Raw genomic sequence first — 15,849 nt, 5'->3', positions numbered from 1 at the left:
CAGAGCCCTTCTTTCATTTCCTTCACCAAATGCCTTGCAGACTGATTTTGTTGTCTTATTCATACCTCAGACAGAGGAAGCCTTTCCTGCTTTCATCCACCCACCTCTAGAAACCACATCAAATACCTGTTTTAAGACTATTCCCATTCTAGTTGATTTTGCCACCTGACATTTCCAAATGATTAAGAATACACACACGTCTTACGCACCTTTCAAAAAATGAATAGACGAATATAAATTTTCAGTAGTTTTATTGAAAAATGCCTCTTTCATTTCAGAAATAAATAATATAAGGCAGTGAAATTCACAATTTGCAGTTAAAATATAAAAGCAGCAATTCTATATCCATAGTCTTGCAAACAATTTCCAACTGCTTTTGATAACTAAGAAACATTGTAGTCTGGGAAAAAAAAAAACCCATACTAAATATACAACATAAACATGCAATTCCATCTCTGCAGGGTTGACTGCAATTTGGCATAAATGTTACTGTGTCTACAACAAGGAGATTTCAGGCATTATTAAACTGTATCCAGTTGATACAATGATTTCAGCTACTTACTGTTTGTGGTGTTTAAACGAGATGTATAAGAGCGGTATGTGCTCTGAAAAGTAAAACTAAGCATAGAAGAAAATGACAATGATATTGGAAGGAGAGAGAATTTTTTGTTTCTTTCTTTTTAACTAGATAATGCGGACCTGTGACCTGACTGAACTGCAAACATGCATTTGAAAAAGAAAAAGAATGTAGAGCTAAAGCAGACAGTCCTTAGAAAATGTGCAGCAGCTCTGTGGTTATTTTTGGTTTGGTTTTTCTGTTTTCTTTTTTTTATTTATTTGTTTTTACATTATTTTAATGAAAAGGCAGCACTGGGATAACTGAATGCACATCTTAACCTGTATGCAGCCACTATAAGCAGAACTATTTTACAAGCATTTCCAGAGCAATATGAAGTCTCTAGGTACACACGTTGCTATCCCCACATAAGCAAGATACAAAACAGGGGCGCATCTGATATGAAAAGACCAGAAAGCTATACTGCAAAAGAAATTATGCACTCTCCCTGTGTGTATCTGCAAATACAAGAATAGCAAAACCAAAACCCACCAACCAAAAAAACCAAAACAAGACACAGATCTTTTATGGATTGGTTTGTGCTTTTCTTGACAGTGATCTTTTCCAGCGCATGTGCTCAGGGTATTCTGGTGAATGCATTTCAACTCCATAGTCCTCATACTCGTCCTCTCTCCTTTCTGACTCCATAGGTACTATAAAGGGTTCACCTTCAGGTTGATAGGGTCCACTTTCAGGCACGTATGTTTCTGGTTGAAAATAGTTGTCCGATTGAACATAATAGTTATCGCATGTCTTTGAATCCACAAATACAATAAAGGTTAGTTTGTCTACATAATGTTAGTCCAATCTTATTTCCATATAATAAATATATAAATTAATAGTTCACTGGGGTATTTTTCACTTTTGTTCATTAACAGGTTTTGTCAGTAAAATAATAAAATTTTAAATTAATTTTGAAAGGTTTTGTATTTATAATACACAAAACATTGCAGAAAGAGTCTTAAATTATGCAAGGGACCAATTATTGCAGAACTACAAAAAAAAAAAAAACCACAAACCACAAAGAAAATCAAATTAAAATATTTTACAGCTACTTCAGTAAATCCAAGCATTGGGCTTTATTTTAAACTGTGTAATTAGTAGAAGGCATGAAGCAGGTAAAATGAACAGGTGGGTTTGGCATACTAATTTTCTCTAAGAATGGGAAAGTAAGTGTAGACATAACTATCACCAGCGGCAATATACAGTACATGTCATTTTCTCGTGCTGTTCCTCGTTACAAACCGAGTTACAGCTGGTGCTTCAGGAACACCAAAAACTACAGCAAAACAGAAGAAAAATAATTATAAAACTTTGGTATTTATAACTGCAGTTACAGAATCCAACAAGATTACATATAAAAAAAAGGCTTGTGCCCCGATTCTGACATGTTGGTAACAAGCAACAGACAGGTAGATTTCATAAGTTGTCAAAGATGTTATTCCAGCATATAGCAAGCAGCAGCAGGCTTTTATGCAAAAGCGTCACGTAGAGTTGTTAACAGATTTTAGTGGATACAGTCCCATACAAATCATTTACAAGCCACAATTAGTTTACTATTTACATAAGTCATTTCTCATTTACCAGGTTAAGTCTGTCTCTTCTAATGGCATTACCTTTGCTGGTTAGTAGTTTTATAAGCCTCCTTCACCACTGAGGCTTTTGATGGTCTGGATCTTTTTTTAAAAAAGAAAGACTGTCTATTTTACTACTGAAATGCAACAGGCTTAATGAATTGACATCACTGTCCTTTATCTCATTAACAAGTTGTGTTAGTAAAAAGAATCTCCCCATTCTATGCGGCCAACATGGTTCAAAAACCATATCCGTGGTGAAATATCCATACGGACTCATTTTCTAATAAGCACGTGCGCAAACATCTCAGAAACAGGATTTTCATGTATTCAAACTGTAAGCAGCACTGGCGACTTAGAAAATGTGTTAGCCGAAACCTGAAACAGGTCAAAGATGATGTTAGTCTTTTAAAAAGTTCATCTGATGTGCAAAAACATACTTTCATCCAACTAAATACATAACAGTTAAGTCATAGGCATATATTTATATATGTATACATAGCTTTTTACTAGAAAGGAGAACACTGATAAGTCACAGGTACGATTTGCTTTCTTTTTCATTTAAATAAGAATTTTGTGTGAGATCTGCGCAACCACCTGGCTCTTTAACCAGGAGCACTGAGTCTGCAAGTGTGTACATATATATATATTTTTTTTTTTTTAATTTTTTTTTCTTTTCATGGATACATGCACAATACACTACAGCAAACCATATCCAATAGTAGTATCACATACACTAATTTTGAGATGTTGCAATGCATACATATTAATTTGTTAACAATACTGTGGTCCTGCAGGATCCCCATGTTAAAATATATTAGAAACTTTCCAGTCAGAAATTAACGGCCGCTGTGACCCTTTATTTTGATTCTAGAAGCAGTCTACTGTTTTGAGCTATGTCACAAAGGGTAAGGCTGATATGACCCAGGGCTAATCAGAGAATCCATGGTGCTTAACTTGGTAGAAATTGTAGGACAGAGATGGTTTTCAGTTGCTGAGTTGCATTTTCTGAAATGCATTCATTTCAGAAATGAATGCATTTCATTTGTGGAAAATTTTTATTTCAGGTATTAATTTTGTATAAATAATCCTGACATTGCTCAAAAAGAGACACATGGAAATTGCCAACCACAGCATTCTTTTTATTTTTCAAGAGAACATGGAGAATTCAACCTTGTTCTGAAGACGATTGGAAGGGGTGGGGATGAAGGGGAAAAAAGAAGAAGAAGAAAATGGTCACTTAAATCCTATGAGTAACCTTATCAACTACTAACCATCTATGTTTAAAAAAAAATACCAAAATATTTAGTTACCACTTCCTATTTAAAGCAAACATAAAATCAAGTAAATCAAGATCCGAATGACTGCTTAAATACCTGCACATTACAATGAGGCAGGCCTGCTCACTGCAACCATTTCCTCCTGATTCAGTACGTCCAGGCTAGCAGGACTGTCTCATGTAAAGCAGCTCAATATGAACAGTCACATCTGTGAAGGCTATTTAAGGCAAGTGAAGTTGTTCATAACCTACCTGGGAATCCTTGGCCATTGTAAGGGATGCTAGCACATTGGGATGAATCACAATATCCTGGTGGTCCTGGGGGACCTCGAATACCCGCATTTCCAGGACGACCTGGTGGCCCTGGTGGTCCTCTTGATCCTGTGGAGCCTGGTGGACCAGTTCTAGATTCTCCCTGTGGACCTAATTTTAGAATTGAAAGGTTGGGAGGTTGTTCTTTTAAAGAGCTAGCTTGACCAAACAGCTAACATTACTGCTGTCTAGACTACACAGACTAGGTTATGTCTTTGGTGAGAAAACACTTGCACTTTGCTGCTATCTGGGGGTCAACAGAAAGAAAAACAAAAGAAAACTAGAAATGTGACTCATCATTAGTTGCTTCCCTGTGTGTGGCTTATTTAAGGATTTATTCACAGAAACTGATTTAGTAAGGTTTGAGCCAAGTAAGAAACATCAATGAATTCTCTGGTTTATTTCCACTCCATGTGAGATAACGACAATCTCAAGGGAAACTACTAGATTAGACAAGCACACTGGATTTCAATTAAAATATAGGAATACATTAATCCTGCTGCCCTGTGGCCCCAGGATAGATGAGGTAATGTTTTTCTTGGAACTAGTCTTATTATGGTTAGCAGGAAAGTAAAGTTCCAAGTAACTGGGGCTACAATTTGCTGCAAGCGTCTTATGGGTCCTGTAATGAAAAGCTATTTTAGCCTAGTAAACTACAAGCAGAAACAAACGATGCAGCTGATTTCTGCCAAGGCATCAGTGAACAAAATCGCATGATACAGTGGTCAAATCATCTGACTCTGTCATCTTGTAACTCTGCATGTGGGAGTATTTTGTAGTCCAGGGGCAATTTGTAGTTCTGTAATCACATTTTAACCTGTGAAAAATAGAACTAGATACTTCAAAAGTATCATCTGATAACACTTATGAAAACATCCATCAAATATTTGGACAATGTACTTTTATGAAATAGATTTTCACACAAGGAAGCATGCCAGATGAAGAAATTACAAAATAAACATCTATTAGCCACATCCAAAAATCTTCTAACTTACTCTTTTTTGTACGGGTTTCCAGTAAACTCTATTACATGTCAAAAGCATGTATGTTCAACATATGTAGTCTGGTTCCCTATGAAGAAATTTTGTCTTTTTTTCTCCTACTTTTCTGTAATCTGATAAAACAAGAAATATTTACCAGGTGGCCCTGGCAAACCTCGTGGTCCTTGAGATCCAGTCCCTCTTTCACCTTTCTCTCCAGGAATTCCTACAGAATAAAAAAAAGAAGAAAAGAAAAAAAGAAGAATAAAAAAACCAAAAACCACATCAGCAACTGCTTCTTCTTGATCTCACATTGATATTAATATTTATTTCCCATTATTTAATGTAACAAGGCTGGCCAAACTTTATTTAGTACAGATGTTCAAATGTGCATTTGGGAAAATAATTTGGATATAAATATATTAACCTAAAAATAAAGTAGGATGCAGAGGTAATTTAGTGTGAAGAAAGTTTCTCAGAACTAGAAAAGTCTTCGAGGTACTTAAAACAACCCAGAACCTTATTATTTTAAGCTACAAATAGGAAGGTATTTTCAAGCTTGCATACTTTTGCTACAAAGGATGCTTTATACTTTCTTAGAAACAGTCATGATGAAATAAGTTTAAGAAAGCAGAATTCAGAAATTCATTCTTGCTTTTTTTTCTATTCTGTTTTAAAGATTATATTAAAATACATGCTAGAAAACACAGCACTGAGTTCATGCTACAGTAGAGTAGCAAAGGCCACAACACAGTACAGTCCGAACACCCCATGTCATTGCAGTGATCCAAGGTAGCCATAAAATAGGTTTACCCATATGCTAAAACTCAGTTCAGAGTTGCTTCCCTCCTTCAGAGTACTTCAAAGAGCCAAGGATGTAGACCTAATTCTTTCAACTCCTACTTTTTCTTCTTGGTAATGACTCATTTTCTCTCTTTAATCAAAGTTCTGTTCTGCAGAGAGTTGTGTTACTCCAAACAGCCTTTCAAGATGTAGCTGGTTAGTGCCAGAAGAGTTCTGAGAACATTCACTTTCCTGGGATATCCTGTGGAAGCCTGAGACAGCAGCCAAAATGCTATACCACCTTGTGTTTTATGAAACATGAGCAAGGGAGAGGCAGAGGAAAGCACTGATGTAATTAACCTTGTCCTCCAGAACATCGGTGTCCCTCATGCAATCCAACTGACCTAACAGGCTACTGCTAAGTGTGGGCTTCCACGTCTGACATGGTAAAGGGATGAGACTGCTCCTCTGGCAGCCTCTGCACTATGTCCACTGTGAAATATACAGCTGCCTTGGAATTTACCCACCTCTTTCACCGGGTGGCCCTTGGACCCCAGGAGGTCCTGGGAATCCTGGTCTTCCTCCAGGTCCAGGCTCTCCTCTGGTCCCAGCAGCTCCTGGGGGACCAGGTGGTCCTGGTGGCCCTGGCTGGTTACGGTTTGAATAATAATCATTCGGGATTTGATTCAGCATTTGATTGAACCTGCTCATTTGACCTTCAAAAGGAAAGCAAAATGGTTCAATAAGCTCTGTGAAATGAGTGAAAGTTTTTTATCATAGTGGGAAGAAGTAACAATTTATCTCTCTTCATTAAACTCTATCCTTGTCCCCATTCAATAAATTAGTGGTGAACTAGTGGAGATGAATTAGGAAGACATAACGTGAATGTCTGATAATAAGGCACATCATAAATGGAGGAGGGAGAGAAGAAAGGGGCTTCTGGAAGCCAGTAACATTAATAAAAACTAATTTTAAAGCAATTAAAGTCACAAAATAAGCATTTATTTACAATACTCTTGCTCTTCGAGTTCTAATTAGAGGTTATTTTTACTCTGAAGAACAGAGAGGACTTGTTACACTTCTAAAAGTTAAGTATCACATTTCTACGTACTTTCAGAGCTCTGAAGCTACGACAAACACAGTATAACTTATTCAGGTAAGAGATAGCAGCACACAGTCCATAAGGTCGCTTTCTTAAGCCTGTAGGATGCATAGGCTTGTACCTATATACCTTCTGCATATATATAGGCAAATTTCATTTCCAAAGAAAGGTGTCTGAATAAAAGCAACAGCATTGTGAAACGATGCAGAAAGGAGCCCTTAATGGGTGGCCATATCTAGCCTATTAGTGTAATGCGCCAGTCTTAGCATATCCCTGAAAAGATGACCTGAATATGAAAAAAATAAGGCTGGGATGTTCAAAAAGGAGATGACAAAAGATCTCAGATACATCCTTATTCATAAGTCTAAAACACCCATGAATGTACTTTTCTCCCTCTGTGCTAGCTAACAGACATGTTTTAAATAGCAGCCGTAATAGACATATAAAAATAACATACTGTCCTCCTCTCTGTGCACAAGCACTCTTCATGATCAAAAAGGTATATCTGTTTACCTTAGTCAGAACTTACCCTTATTATAGAAACAATATTAAGAACAATTTATGGCCACATTTGTCTCTGTCTTTTTTAGCAGATCTGATAGTAAAAGCACTGTCTCAGGGACAGAGAGAAAGATTCTGTAGCGAGTACTTTCATGGGCTGCAGAGCTGCACTGTGTGGCAGCAGAGGACTGAAATTCAATCTGGAGTGCTTCTCCAAATAAATATTATTTTTACTTGCATAGCACATCTGATTCTGTGCACAGTATTTACCCAACACTCATCTGTCTTTTCCTGTTAGGAGTGAGTATCCTTTTTCTCTCCGATTCCTTCCTTCTGAAGATAAGACATGTTTAATGAGAAAATGTATGCGGATTTTATACAAAGATGAAGTAATTTTGGACCAGACTGACTAAAGGAAGGTCACCTTCCTCGCACAGAACATTAGACTTTCATGTGTATTTCCAAAGGTCACAGATTAGTTCATGGTCATGCTAGCCATCTGGATCTGGCAAAGATTTAGTGCTACATTTTTTTCCAGCAAATCATTGGCATTGGACAGCTATCAGATCACTCAGGCTTTTGCTATGCTTTGTGGCCAGTATCCTTCACCTTAAATTTAAAACACTGGTTTCTGTTTTTAGAAAGCAGTAAATTACTAGAATGAGAAACAAAGCAAGCCACACTGCTTACCATTTATCAGTTGCTCACAAACTTGTCTTGCAACTGCTCGCATCATGTTCTGAGAAGCAATATCACCCTAAATAATCAAAACCAAAGCAAGCGTTTTATTAGTAAACATCTGTGCTTCTAAAAACATAGTTTTTAATTAAAAAATCTGACAAAAACTGACTTTAAGAAGACTTACTCTGTCACCTTTTTCTCCCTTCATTCCAGGTGCACCCTAAAATAAATACAGTAAAAATAAAGCAACTGAAGGATTGTATTATTCCACCCCACCTATAGGTTGAGACATGCAACTCTAGAACACGTTTTGACTCCTTCAGGAAGACAGATCTGGTCCTCCTTGAACTTTACATTTCAAAGATGCTAAAGCAGGTGCCAGAAAAGCAATGGACAAGCAATGATCTTTTGTGTATGAGCAAACACGCTCACGGATGCAGAAAAAAAAGATCTGAAGGAAATATTCAAACTGGGGCCAAAGAAACTGGCGTATTCTGACACTGGAACCGCAGTGGCAACTTGAAAGTTGAATTTTTACCATTACATTTCTGTAAATGGTGAATAGTCTTGTATGAGTTATATATGACTGTTTAATTTTAAGTCTAAAGCCAACTTATCATTAAAGAAGGTAAGTTAGGAAGAATAACATGTCTAGGAAGGGTAGATGTCTCCTTGAACCCAGAAGAAACAGACCCTGTGTTAAGAGATGGCACATAAGATGGAGATGCCATGAAGTACTCATTCTATTTATAACAACTTTCCTGCTAATTTTCAACCATTTCTAGTGTTATAAAAGTCTCATTGAAGTCTTAGCTTAAGCTGCTTTATAATTACTGACAACTGCCAAGTGCTAGCTTTTGTCTAACAGCAATTCCCATTTGCCTTTAAATGCTTTAGTGGTTGTGAGTTTTCTGGTTTTCAAGAATACTATGTAAGAAGTGAAGCAGAAGGATTGATTCAAATTTTTATATATTTATATGTCCATGGCTGGAAAAACATCAGGTATACTGTAAAGATGTTTTTAAATGCTGAACTGGAGATAGCATGCACAATCTACTCTACAAACAAAATTCTCTGTGTGCACCTCTCATACAACTTTTTGAGATTTTAGCCTTATGTTTGCATTCCACCGCTAGCAAAACAAAACACCAAGAAAGAGGAAACCGTACTTTCCAAAGAAAATGTAATTACAATGCTTATTATGATGGATTTTTAAAGATTTTCAAAATAGACAGCAATGATCTCAGAAGGATGTTTATAACTTACTTTGGTCTATTTGACATGATTTTGGCCACAGTAGAAGTTGCAGATGCCCATTTGAAATAAGTAGATTAGAACCACAATCGTGTGTTTTAGCCACTTGATGACCCTTTGAAAAATCTCAAAATCTGTAGTATTTTAAAGCTATTTTTTCATTTTGACATCCAAAAAAAAAAAAAAAACCCAAACCCAAAACAAAACAAAACAAAAAAAGAAATAGAAACAAAACCAAACCCCTATATTTACTGCTAAACTTGTTTAGAAAACCATGAATAGCACTTCCAATGCTCTTGAACACTTGCTGAGACAAATGTCATTTGTGCTAAATTCCAGGACAGTACAAACAAAACTTTGGCCATAACTATGGCTCCTGCAGTGGCCAGTGTGGGTTTTACAGGTGACGAGTGGATGAAGAGTTAGGACACAGCTGAGTCCTTCTAAAAATCTGTTGTAAATTCACCTGCCAGAAATGTGTCTAAAGAGCACAGGATCTTTGCTAGTTAAGCTAAAAGGGGCTAGCATGAGTTTAAATGGATTTTCACATGTAGCTTAAATTACTATTTGAACTCTAAGGCATATTTCAGAGGTGAAAGACCAGTATGGTCATCTGCTGCTCTGCATTGCTTTCCACATACTAACACATACATCGTAATTATTACTGCTTTTATACATGGTAGTATTTCTTTAAGGAGGATTTCTGTTTATCACCATTAACAAAGCAAAGGCTAAGTGTGGGCTGAAGTTGTTTTTCATAACATTCCTACAGTACCCACAATTAATTTCAACAACACAAGACAACAAATCATTCCACTGAGGTCACAAAAGGCACAATTCGAATCCAGTGGCACTGTTTCATAGACTTCTATCAAGATCTGGGGCAAACAAATTCCTATGGAGCACACTAAGGTGTGAACCTAGTATGCTCTCTGAGCTTCCTTCCAGCAGTGTTGTGTTACCTATGACATGCTACAGAAAATATGAGGCAGCTCATCCATCACTGAGTTAGGTAGTTGGCATACAGTACATTAGCATCAGACATAACAGATCTTTCATGCAAAATTAATTGTACAGGATCAAAAGAAAAATTTAGAATGATGATGCCATAAACATGCCACTGGAATAAATTATGCCACCAATCAATTACTAATATGTACAAAATATACCGACCCAAATTACAAATATTCTTTCCTTTCTGAGTACATATTTATAATATCTGCTCATTGTATTTTCATTTTTTTAAGGCTTTCACAGTACAACCTCATGTTGTTTTGACAGGAAGCAAATCATACAGTATGTCTTCTTGTTTACACTAGGTAAGTGCAAGCATTAGAAATCAGATTTCTGGTCTACTATCCTGGCAATATTCTAATAATTACTTAAAATGCCATGTTCCAACGAATTCACTTGCTACAGCATTCACACAGCAGAACTACAGAAACAAGAGAAAAAAAATTAAGCAAACTCAAAATGTTCAAATCCTATATAGTGTTTCTGGAAATGTTTTTGCTGACTAGCCAAGTTCTTCAGACTGTCTTCAGCCACAAGTGATGCTGGTAAGACAAGAAGGTGCTCTAGTAACAAAAGCACAACATTGCTCAAAAGTATTGCCAACAAAGGTCCCCAAACCAGAAAAATGCTAAGGCCATTCTTTAATTATAATATGAAAATTGTAATAAAAAAAATAATAAAATATATGATATACAGTCAATTTTACAATTCATTGAAATCGAATGAGCCTCATTCTTCAATTTGTGACCTTGCTAAGATGGATTCAGCTTTATAACTGGAAATCTATAGGCTATTCCAATCTAATTTTAAAATTTGAAGATTAGAAGTTGACTGGCTATGTTAAAAATAAAGTTAATTTTCCACCACCTGGGTATTTTAGAAATATGATTCGCAAAAAAAAAAAAATTATAACTGCAACTACTGAATTACTATTTGCATCTTCCTCCCACTTGGTTATAATTCTTCTTAAGTTTCAGTTTATTTCCTTTTAATAGACAAAAAAGTGCAACTTAGCCAATTGCTTGCCAGCACTTTGAGAAGCAGCAGCTGCCACTGACATTCTGTTTTGTTGATATCCTGCAATGAGGGAGTCACTTGAGGTCAGTGTGAGGAAAAGCTAGTTTATGCTGCATGTGGGATTTTTCTGAGCTGTGGGATGAGAGCTGGGGCTGCAGCAAAGTTCTATGGCTGAAGGAGGACAAAACAAAGGACTTTTTGCTGTTTTTACTTTAAAAGATAATGCACTCAATTGTTTTCCCCCAAAGAATGTTTGCTCCCCACAAGAACCACCAGTTCGTTGCTCCCAAAGCAGCAACTTTTTGAGACTTCATCTAGGATGTCTGTATGGATGGATGCAAGGCCAGTAAACACATGGTAGCAGAGAATGGAAAATGCTCAAAACCTGCATTTAACTACAAACAAACGTCTCCCTTATGTGTTTGGGATTACCCTTTAAGGGTTTTAACATTGTATTTAGTCCTGGAGGCACCTTATATAGGAAGCAGAAATGCCTTGCACTATGTTCTGGGGATTTTCTCAGTCAACAAAGTCAGACCCTGTTATCACAAAGTCTGTCTTATAAACAAGACAGCTGTACCTTAAGATGACTTTGTCTACTCATCCACTGTCATTTTCACTCTCACACCTATAAAACAGCAGTACTGGAACTTTTCTTCTCTGATAGTCCAAGATCTTGTATTTCCCATTACATTCACTCACAGAAAACATATCAATTTCGTCTTAAGCCAATATTCTCTTCTAGCTTAATGACTTTCTCTTACCTTTGCTGGTTGTTACCCTATGGTATGTGTACAGACAACTACCAAATTCTCGCTCTCTGAACAGACAGAGAACAGATATTTTAGCCTCCTCTAGAATAGCCAGTGCCCAATTCTCAATAGATTACTGACTCATTCGTATTCTTACTGTTCCTTTTTCAGTCATTTTGCTACTACACTGAAAAAAAACCCACCTAAATCTCTCTTGGAAGTACATATAAGCAAATCAAAAAGTCAGATTTCCTATTTCCATGAAAATTCAGTTAGCACTTCAAGTATTAACTTGTTCTAGTCTAAGTACACATTGAGTTAGAGGAATGTTTACAGCCACATTTGTGGTGTGGTTTGCCTCAGCTTAGCACATCAGTGGTATTTAACGCATCAGGAAAGAGCTCCGGTTGACTGCAGTCAGTGGGAATGTTTTCACAAGACCAAGGCTCGTCATAATTTGCATGTAACTGTGCATCTTTTGCCTGGCGGTGTAACATTCCTTGCTTTGCAGCGGTCTTTCACCTGAATTGTGCTTCATAGTACCAGCAATACAGACTGTTCAAGTAGAAGAAAAAATGGCAGGATCTGGTCAAAAATTATTTATTACTTGTACTTATCAGAGGCAAGCAAAACCTTATTATCTTTCTCCAGGACAGGAAGTTACAAATTCAGGCAGGCCTGAACTATGATTCATGACACTGAAAGTTGCATTTGGCCATAAGGCTACACCTTTGGCAATTCTAATGCTGGACACAAAGGAAAGCGTTGAAATTCTGTCCACCAGGAATCTGGTAAAACGTCTGTGCAAGGTGCAAGCCAGAATTCCTGCTGGGATCTGTTCTAAAAACATAAGAAATGGTAAATATGATGCAGTGTCCCATTACACGAAAGTGCAATACTGGGGGAGGGGAGAATGTATTTCTAACTGAAAGGAGCTCTTAAGATTAGAGTGTAGGAGAACTTACAACTTACATGTAGTGCTTGGACAGGAGTTGACTGCCTTGCTTTGCAAAAGCACTGAAACTGGGCTTGTAGCCAGATTTCCTTCTATGCACATTATTTACCTACAGAAGGTCTTCACTGCTGAACTGGGTCAGCTATCCAGTGTCCCAAGTGAAAGAAAACTTGGATACACCTGGTAGCTGAAAGCTCACTTGTGAACAAACCACAGTATCTTCTGCCCCGGCTATGTCTATCAAGCATATGTATGTCTAAAGGCAGGAAAGCTTCAGTGCTTTCCTAAGACTCTGTGTCCTCTCCTGCAAGGAGAAATGGGATTTACAGGCTGGGAAACGCAGACCGATTTCAATGTGTGTATGAGAAAATGACCCAGCTTCCAGGTGCTCCTGGGAACTTCCACTTCGTTACTATCAAGCTGCACAGCCTACTATGTATTCTCCCAAATTACCCAGCTGTTGTATACACAATGACATTGAAGCAGGATGGAAAATTCTGACTGAATGCCAGACACTAAGTAGAAGTAATGAATGACTTCTCATTTCAATTCCTGTCTCCACTCCTGACTCAAACATAATTTCTCAGAGATCCTATAAATGAATCAGTCCGAATTTCTCCTGAAACTGTTGGTGGGAGGCAGCACCTATTCTTTCTCCTTCTTCAGGATGCACTTTAAAGGTTTGAACAGAACTCACAGAAACCACTCCCAAATAATTTTGCAATTACATTGTAAAAGGCACAAAACATTTGCAAAACAGAAGTGATTGTGTAATATTATCAAAGATTGTCCACCTTCAGCAGTTTACCATTTTTTTACTACACATACACACACATAAATATAAAGACTTTACAGCCATTTTGCTGACCTAGTTCTTCATGCTTATGCAGTGTAGGAATATATGTCTTGGCACATACTAGCCTATGATCTTTTTAGTGGAAACCAGAGACCACAATTTCCAGCCCCAACTATTAAACTCAGCAAAATGGCATACTGTAAAAATAAAATTGTTTGAAAAAAAAACGCTTGCGGTCTTAGGTCAGCTCCACTGTATTAACCACTGTCATAAGTGCAAGACAAGTATTTAAAGCAAGAAGTCTCATATTCATCAGAAAAATGTAATTTTAAATTTGATACTGCAAGTGTATCATTATCTTACTGGTGTCCCACGATCTCCTGGCTTTCCTGGTTTTCCACTTGGGCCAGCAACTCCTGGAACTCCTGGGGCACCCTACAGCAGACAACATGTAATGTGAATTGTGGAAATCCACAACTGCGTAAGTTCTAATAAGAAATGTGTTATTGTATTGAGTACAAAGCAATACTGAAAATGGGTCCTATCAGCCTTGGGGTTTTTTCTGTTAGGTACTTATCAGGCTTGAAAACTTTTCTTCAGAAAAAAAATAGGGTTTTTCTTCATGGAAATGTGTTCGTTTACATAACACCACAGATTAACAGGCATTTCTGAATCTAAGAGTCAGAGTGTCTATATGTTTTCGGTATCACTCTTACTGACAGATTCCTAAAGGAGTACAAGACAGTTTGGCCTTCTAACTTCATCTAGCAGATCTGTGATCCATGCAAAAGTTCTCAACAAGAAGTCCATAAAATTCATTCTAGTGACACTAGATAAATATGAACAAATGAAAGACTAGTGTCAGGGTATGTGACAAAAGCTCATCTGCACACCCACAAAGGAGCACAAGACAGTTGTGGGAGAGTGGAGGGAGCCCATATAATGCCCTGTCCTAGAGACTCCTGTCTATATACACACCAGTTATATTTAATACCTGTTGTAAATGTGTGCTCTGTTTGGATATGCTTATCAGGAATACATCTTCCACCTTGCTACTGGATGGACCTGATAACATGGAGCTGCAGCAACTTGCCTGTCTCAGGCTGTCTGATCCAGCATAAGTTTTTCTCTTAACAACCAGCACCTTTTCTAACACGGTCCCACGAAACACAATGAAGTAGCTTTTTAAGCAAAAACTAATCCTAAAAAACTCTTGTCAAGAAAAACTTGTGTGAACATGGTTTGCTTTTGTTGTTTTGTTTTGTTTTTTTACCAGAATGCAAGTAATAAGCTGATTAGTTTTAGCAAATCTAGCTATGCATTTAAAGATCATGGCTAAACTACCAGGTTAACTGGTTCTTCCCTTATTTACACTGGAAGAAATCAGTTTCAAAACCACTCTTACGAATGTTTGTGAATACATGCTTTATGCAGCTGTCTGCTCACCTTTTACTAAGAATTTCCCAGATCCACTTAGGATATTAAAAAAAGGATCCATTTCATATTTGACAGAAACTGAATGTCAATGTGGTTCTCTCTTGGCTCAGTTCTTGTATTTCAGAGTATATCAAAGACAAAATTATATTTACCGCTGGTCCTGGTGGACCTCTGGGACCTGTAGGACCATCTTTTCCTGTGAAACCCTGTTCAAAAATAAAACCAAGGTTAGAGATTTGTTTTAACACTGTAGCCTGATTAAAATGGCCTTTAAGATAATATAATTGCAACACTCCTGGTTACTACTAGCATGTATTTTCAAACCTATCCACAATGTAATTTATAAAAATAACTATCACAACAAATGCTGTAGAAGGCTATGGAACAGAGCTTCAGCCAATTTAGATGTTCAGCGGCTGTTGATTAACTGAAGATAGAATGAGTCTCAACATTTTTAAGAAAAGGAATCGTTGCTCTATCCAGAGAAGAAAGAGCTCCCATTTTGCTGTTCTCTCACTCACAGGTTAGCTGGAAAATCTGAGGTTTCTGCTTAAATGAAGAACAACCTCCCTCTCAGATACTTTCTCTGCAAGAAGAGATGCTGCGAAAACCCATTTCAATAATCTAACATAGCATGCACAAATTAACATTGGTGGTCCATGGTCCACTAATGACCCACCAATCCGATGGTATGCTTTTTGGCAAGTGGCTGCCACATGGTGGTCTGCTTTCATTCCCAGCTATCAACTCCCACAAGAAGATAACTATAAATGCATATCTCAGCTATTAATTTTGA

At 37.2% G+C, this 15,849-nt stretch overlaps 1 protein-coding gene across 9 annotated transcripts in view; it reads right to left on the bottom strand.

Moving 5' to 3' along the window:
* Positions 1 to 234: 234 nt before the first annotated feature.
* The window catches only part of COL12A1 (collagen type XII alpha 1 chain), a 102,009-nt gene continuing 86,394 nt past the window's right edge, over positions 235 to 15,849 (bottom strand). For 7 of the 9 annotated variants that reach the window (XM_030490235.1, XM_030490232.1, XM_030490234.1 and 4 more), the window contains 8 exons: positions 15,206 to 15,259; positions 13,980 to 14,051; positions 8,013 to 8,048; positions 7,838 to 7,904; positions 6,072 to 6,260; positions 4,919 to 4,987; positions 3,722 to 3,892; positions 846 to 3,369 (listed from right to left, as the gene is read on the bottom strand). In XM_030490235.1, coding sequence (XP_030346095.1) covers positions 3,359 to 3,369; positions 3,722 to 3,892; positions 4,919 to 4,987; positions 6,072 to 6,260; positions 7,838 to 7,904; positions 8,013 to 8,048; positions 13,980 to 14,051; positions 15,206 to 15,259 — 669 coding nt within the window. In that variant the 3' untranslated portion in view covers positions 846 to 3,358. Of the gene's footprint in view, positions 3,370 to 3,721; positions 3,893 to 4,918; positions 4,988 to 6,071; positions 6,261 to 7,837; positions 7,905 to 8,012; positions 8,049 to 13,979; positions 14,052 to 15,205; positions 15,260 to 15,849 lie in introns of all 9 variants that reach the window. The other 2 variants (XM_030490230.1, XM_030490233.1) reach the window with 2 other exon arrangements.

This window comes from Strigops habroptila, chromosome 6, assembly GCF_004027225.2.
Source record: "Strigops habroptila isolate Jane chromosome 6, bStrHab1.2.pri, whole genome shotgun sequence".
Lineage (NCBI taxonomy): Eukaryota > Metazoa > Chordata > Aves > Psittaciformes > Psittacidae > Strigops > Strigops habroptila.
This window is presented reverse-complemented; position numbering and strand designations above follow the sequence as displayed.